The following is a 5,697-nucleotide window of genomic DNA, read 5'->3' as shown; positions in this document are numbered from 1 at the left end:
TTTTGGTGCCTCCTGTGAGGTATGTGCCTCAATCCACGCAAGAAACGGGATCCAGCCTGAGAGCCGCCTCACATCTACTAAGAGCAGGTCCTCCAAGTCATCCAAGTCAGCCGAAGGAGGAACGTGTGCAATCGTACTCGACAGGCGTAAGAGTAAGTCATTCTTTCCCAGCATTTACATTCCGTCGCATGCCGAGATGGCGGACAAAATCAAATTCCTCGTTCAGAAACGAACTTCCCTGAAATCCCAAATAACCAACTTATCCAATATCGTCGAAGGGGGGAAAATTGATAACGCGACGTTGAGGTTGCGAAACGAGCGTTTAACGCAATTATATCGGGCCTTCGAAGAGTATAACGATGAACTCGCGGTATTAGATCCTAACGCAAATCATCGGGTCGAGTTCGAGGGTATCCAGGAGCGATTTTATGCATTGGCGGGAAAAATCGAGAGTATTTTACGTCCGGGAAATGCGCCGTCGGGAGATACGTCCGAACCGAGCACCAGCGTATCAAACGAAGAAGTGCGGCGCGGTGACATCGTACCGCCGGTTGAGAAACGGCGGATTAAATTGCCCGAAACGCCGGTACCAAAGTTTGATGGTAGATTCGAGGGATGGTTATCATTCAAAAACGCGTTTTACAGTATGATAGGCTCGCGAACGGACCTTGCGGAAATAGACAAATTGCATTACCTTAGATCGGCGTTAACTGGCGAAGCCGCGAACAAGATTAGGATCTTCGAAATTGACGGAATTAATTATGCCAAGGCCTGGAGCTTATTAGAACGGTTATATGAAGTCAAGAGGATCTTGATATCGCGGCATCTCTCTCTGCTATTAAATTTGCCCGCGCTAGACAAAGAAACAGCGAACGGTTTGTCCAGACTCGCGGACGACGCACAGCAACACGTTGCGTCGCTAAACTCTTTGGGAATTTCGGTCGGACACGAGATGATCGTGCATTTGCTAGAGACCAAGCTACCAAGGATAACGGCGGAAAAATAGGAGGCGACTCTCGAAAGAGACGAGTTTCCGGAACTCGACCAGATGTACGAGTTCTTATATAAAACCGCGGTTTGCGTCTCGAAGCGCGAGAGAGCGAAGGTAACTGACATGGAGGGAAGCAGGGGAGAACCATCGAGCAAAAGAAGACGAAGTCATCCCTCGAATCGAGCGTTGGTCGTGAGCGCGGCGCCTAATTGCATAGCATGTAAAACGAAACGGCATCCCTTGTATTTATGCGACAAATTCAAACAGCTACCTATACCTAAACGTATCGAAACGGTGAGAAACGCGAAGGTTTGTTACAACTGCTTCCGCTCACATAGAGACAGCCCCTGCACTTTTTCGAATTGTACAATTTGCCAAAAGAAACATAACACTCTTTTGCATTTAGACAAACATCCGGTTGCGAATCGAACGTCGGCTTCTAAGACCGTGGACACACAGACCGCATGACTAGCCGAGTCGATTAACACCGCGAAGGTAAATCATGCTATGGTGTCATACACACCCGCACCACAATTACTAGCGAGTGCCGTGGTATATATCCGGGATCGCGAGCGTAATCCGATAAAATGCCGCGCCTTGTTAGATACTTGTGCCACAGCTAATTTCATATCGGGATCTGTTCTGAAGCGATTGAACATTCATGTAAGCAGAGGCGCGTTGCCAGTTGGTATGATCAATGACGTAAATACAGAGTCCAGAGGCATAGTACGGATCACTATGCAATCCATGCACGATAATTATCGCAGGGATCTCACGTGTCTGGTGATTCCGGTCATCGCCGATTTAGTTCCCTCAGAAGTCTTTCCGAGAGAAACGGTCAAATTACCATCGAACGTTAGATTGGCGGATCCGAATTTCCACCTGCCGCGCGCGGTTGATTTGCTGATTGGCTCAGGGCTCACCTTATCTCTGTTCTCCGTCGGACAGATCAACTTGTCGCGTGAAGATCACGATCTGTATTTACAGAAAACACGACTCGGATGGGTGGTGGTAGGTGGTGTACCTTCGCAAGTTCCTTCAAAGCCTACGTGTTACATGACGAATCTCGAGAATCAATTAAACAAATTTTGGGCAATTGAAGAAGTCAAGGAAATTAAGATGAAATCAGACGAGCAAATCGATTGCGAAGCGCACTTCGAAAGGACGGTGTCTCGCGACGCCGACGGGCGTTACAAGGTTCGTTTACCGTTTCGCAAATCGAACACGCGGCTAGGGGAATCGCGTTCCATCGCGCTGAAACGTCTATTGTCGCTGGAGCGTAAACTCAATTCAAACGCGGCGTTAGGAAACGAGTACGCGCGAGTAATCGAGGAGTATTTGACCCTCCATCATACGTCAGCAATAGAGGATCCTGATGACGACGGTTACTATCTGCCGCACCTCGCGGTAATCAAAGAAGCGAGTAACACGACTAAGGTTCGAGTAGTGTTCGACGCGTCGGCGAAGACGAACAACGGAATGTCGTTGAATGACGCGTTAATGGTAGGACCTACAATTCAAGACACGTTGTTCTCGCATTTAATTAGATTCCGCACATATAATTACGTCATCACGGCAGACATCGAAAAGATGTATCGCCAGGTGTTATTGCACGAGGAGGATCGCCGTTATCAGAGATTCCTCTGGCGCGTAGATGGTAGAATTAAAACGTTTCAGCTTAACACGCTTACATTCGGTGTTTCGCCTTCTTCCTTCCTCGCGATTCGAGTTTTACAGAAACTTGCGGAGGACGAACGTCATGCGTATATCCTCGAGCGGCCGAGATTCTTACCACACATCTTTATGTGGACGATTTGCTATCCGGCGCTGACACGATCGCCGAGGCGCGTGCCATCCGTGACGAAATGATCGCGTTGCTGAAGCGAGGTGGCTTCTCCATAAGGCAATGGGCATCCAACGACGAGCGCGTTGTTAACGATTTAGACTCCAATGCGTTGCACACTAATCTCGTGTTAAACGTGGATCGTTCCGTAAAGACGTTAGGTATAACATGGAATACGCGAGACGATCAAATGCATTACGCGGTCCGTCCGATCGAAATTACTCAAAGATTGACAAAACGAAACATATTATCGGAGATTGCAAGGATTTTTGATCCAATAGGATTACTCGGTCCGATTATTCTATACGCTAAAAGGCTGATGCAAGACATATGGCGTTCCGGTTTACAATGGGACGAATCTGTCCCACAAGACATATATACGGAGTGGAAGGAATTTGTTCGACAATTAGAATCAATAAATCGCTTTACCTTTGAGCGTAAATTGCTAATAAACGACTATCACGACGTTCAAATACACGGATTCTGTGATGCCAGTAGTGTCGGCTACGGTGCATGCTTGTATATTCGATCTAGCAGGGAAAATGAGACTACGATTGTCAGATTGGCATGCGCCAAATCAAGAGTCGCGCCGTTAAAACCTATTACTATTCCGCGTTTAGAACTCTGTGGTGCATTAATATTGGCACAATTATATCGGGAAGCAAGCGCTATATTTAACGTTACACCTAACCGAGTCATTTTCTGGTGCGATTCGACCATCGTTTTGCATTGGATAAAAACGCCGCCTCACCTCCTTAAGACATTCGTAGCAAACCGAGTCACAGAAATTCAGAACATCACTGGTTCCAACGTATGGCGACACGTACAGTCGGAAGACAATCCGGCAGACGCGTTGTCAAGAGGTCAGTTGCCTCATACTTTTTTGCGAAACAAAATGTGGCTTACGGGACCCTCGTGGTTAGTCAAGGACGAGAGTGAGTGGCCCAATGAGATCATGCAAACAGACGTCGAAATAACAGAATTAAAGAAAAACACCTGTTTGTTAGCGGCGACACACGATATCGGGATTCTCACCAAATACTCTTCCTATTCTAAATTGCTCAGAATCATAGCGTATTGCCTCCGTTTTCGCCGTACCATTAGGACTACCGGCTCATCATCCGCGAGCGAGATTATTGAGGCTGAACAACGAATATTACGGATCCTTCAAACGTCTCAATTCGCCAATGAAATCAAGGAACTCAAACTTAGGGGTTCGACGAACAAGAGCAAAATCACCAATTTAAACCCGTTCTTGGATGATTATGGATTGATTCGCGTGAGGGGGCGTCTCCAAAAATCAAATTTAACATTTACGCAAAAACATCCAATCTTGCTTCCGAGCCGGCATCATTTGACTGATAGCATCATTCGCGAAGTTCACGAGACGCATTATCACGCGGGCATTCAGACCACCTTATTCATCCTACGTCAAAGATTTTGGTTGATGGACGGACGGAATCAAGTGCGGAAAATCGTGCGCACTTGTATTCGTTGTTCACGTTTTAACGCTAACGCGATCGAATATAAAATGGGGAATCTCCCACCAGCTCGCGTGCGTGAAGCGGTGCCATTCGCTAACACCGGCATTGACTTTTGCGGACCCTTCTATATTAAGGAAAAAAAACATCGCAATAGAAACCGCGTTAAGGTCTACGTATGTGTATTCGTATGTATGGCCATAAAGGCAATACATCTCGAAGTCGTGAGCGACCTAACGACTGAAGGTTTTCTCGGGGCTCTGCGAAGGTTTTCTGCGAGACGCGGTTTACCGGAGCGAATTTATTCCGATAACGGAACAAATTTCGTGGGCGCAAATCATCAATTAAGGGAATTGTATGTTTTGTTCAATTCTGAGGAGCACAAGGCCAAAACGAATAGGTTTGCGTCCGAACGTCGAATCACATGGCATTTCATACCGCCAGCCGCACCGCACTTCGGCGGTTTGTGGGAATCCTCGGTGAAACTTTTTAAGCATCATTTCAAGCGAGTAATCGGGGAATCCTTATTCACGTTCGAGGAATTAAACACATTTGTAGTCGAAGTCGAAGGTGTCCTGAATTCCCGACCTATCACCTGCCTATCATCCGACCCGAATGACTTGCTCGCCTTAACTCCAGCCCATTATTTGATCGGCAAACCACTAACGACTCTCCCCGAGGGCGACTTATCCGCTGTTCCAGTCAACCGATTGTCTACCTGGCAGCACATCACTAAGGTTCGTCAAGATTTTTGGGCACGCTGGAGCCTCGAGTACCTCAATGAGCTCCAGGTGCGTCACAAATGGACTAAGGACGGCCCGAAGCTCGACATCGGGACCGTCGTGCTCATAAAGGACAAAAACGTGCCGTGTGGACGGTGGACGTTGGGCAGAGTCCTACAACTACATGCGGGAGAGGATGGTGTCACACGAGCGGTTACCATGAAAACCGCAGCTGGAGAGACGAAGAGAGCCGTCAACTATCTCTGCCCCCTCCCGATTGAAAAATAGTCATATTTATAGTCATATTGGTCATATTTGTACAAGCGATAATTACCACATGTATCATAATATCTCTGTGTCTCAACTCGAAGCGATATAACAAATGCGCAATTCGTCGACGAATTTATACGTTGGAGTACTCCATTATACATATATATATTATAACGCACAACACGCATACGAATCTGATCACTAATCTATAGGATGGTTGATCGCTACCCTCTCAACGGGGGGAGGATGTTGCGTAGCGTCTCTCACGAGTCGAACACGATGGGCGCGTTCCAGCGCATACACGCGATGAGTCAAGGATAAAAATCGAACTTTACTCTGTCGCACGTGGGGGAAGGGCGGTGTTGCGTCGTAAAAGGGTCGTGCGCGACG

At 47.3% G+C, this 5,697-nt stretch overlaps 3 protein-coding genes across 3 annotated transcripts; all 3 read left to right on the top strand.

Annotated features, from left to right (window-relative positions):
• The first annotated feature begins 196 nt into the window (after positions 1 to 196).
• On the top strand, positions 197 to 1,006 carry LOC105571083. Its single transcript, XM_012028555.1, has one exon. The coding sequence runs from the start codon at positions 197 to 199 to the stop codon at positions 1,004 to 1,006; it is 810 nt and encodes a 269-aa protein (XP_011883945.1).
• A 492-nt stretch (positions 1,007 to 1,498) lies between these two features.
• On the top strand, positions 1,499 to 2,860 carry LOC105571081. The gene has a single exon (XM_012028554.1). The coding sequence runs from the start codon at positions 1,499 to 1,501 to the stop codon at positions 2,858 to 2,860; it is 1,362 nt and encodes a 453-aa protein (XP_011883944.1).
• Positions 2,857 to 5,325, top strand: LOC105571080. The gene has a single exon (XM_012028553.1). It carries the CDS (start codon positions 2,857 to 2,859, stop codon positions 5,323 to 5,325), a length of 2,469 nt encoding a protein of 822 aa, XP_011883943.1.
• Positions 5,326 to 5,697: the final 372 nt, after the last annotated feature.

Source organism: Vollenhovia emeryi, unplaced genomic scaffold, assembly GCF_000949405.1.
Source record: "Vollenhovia emeryi isolate VEMERY1.0 unplaced genomic scaffold, V.emery_V1.0 DF941250.1, whole genome shotgun sequence".
In the NCBI taxonomy this organism is placed as follows: Eukaryota; Metazoa; Arthropoda; class Insecta; order Hymenoptera; family Formicidae; genus Vollenhovia; species Vollenhovia emeryi.
The sequence above is the reverse complement of the archived record's forward strand: the minus strand, read 5'-3'. Positions and strand labels throughout refer to the sequence as shown.

What these genes read in the sequence shown, in the direction of transcription:
- LOC105571080 (XM_012028553.1), top strand. Translation starts at nt 2,857, where the DNA reads ATGATCGCGTTGCTGAAGCGAGGTGGCTTCTCCATAAGGCAATGGGCA.
- LOC105571081 (XM_012028554.1), top strand. Translation starts at nt 1,499, where the DNA reads ATGGTGTCATACACACCCGCACCACAATTACTAGCGAGTGCCGTGGTA.
- LOC105571083 (XM_012028555.1), top strand. Translation starts at nt 197, where the DNA reads ATGGCGGACAAAATCAAATTCCTCGTTCAGAAACGAACTTCCCTGAAA.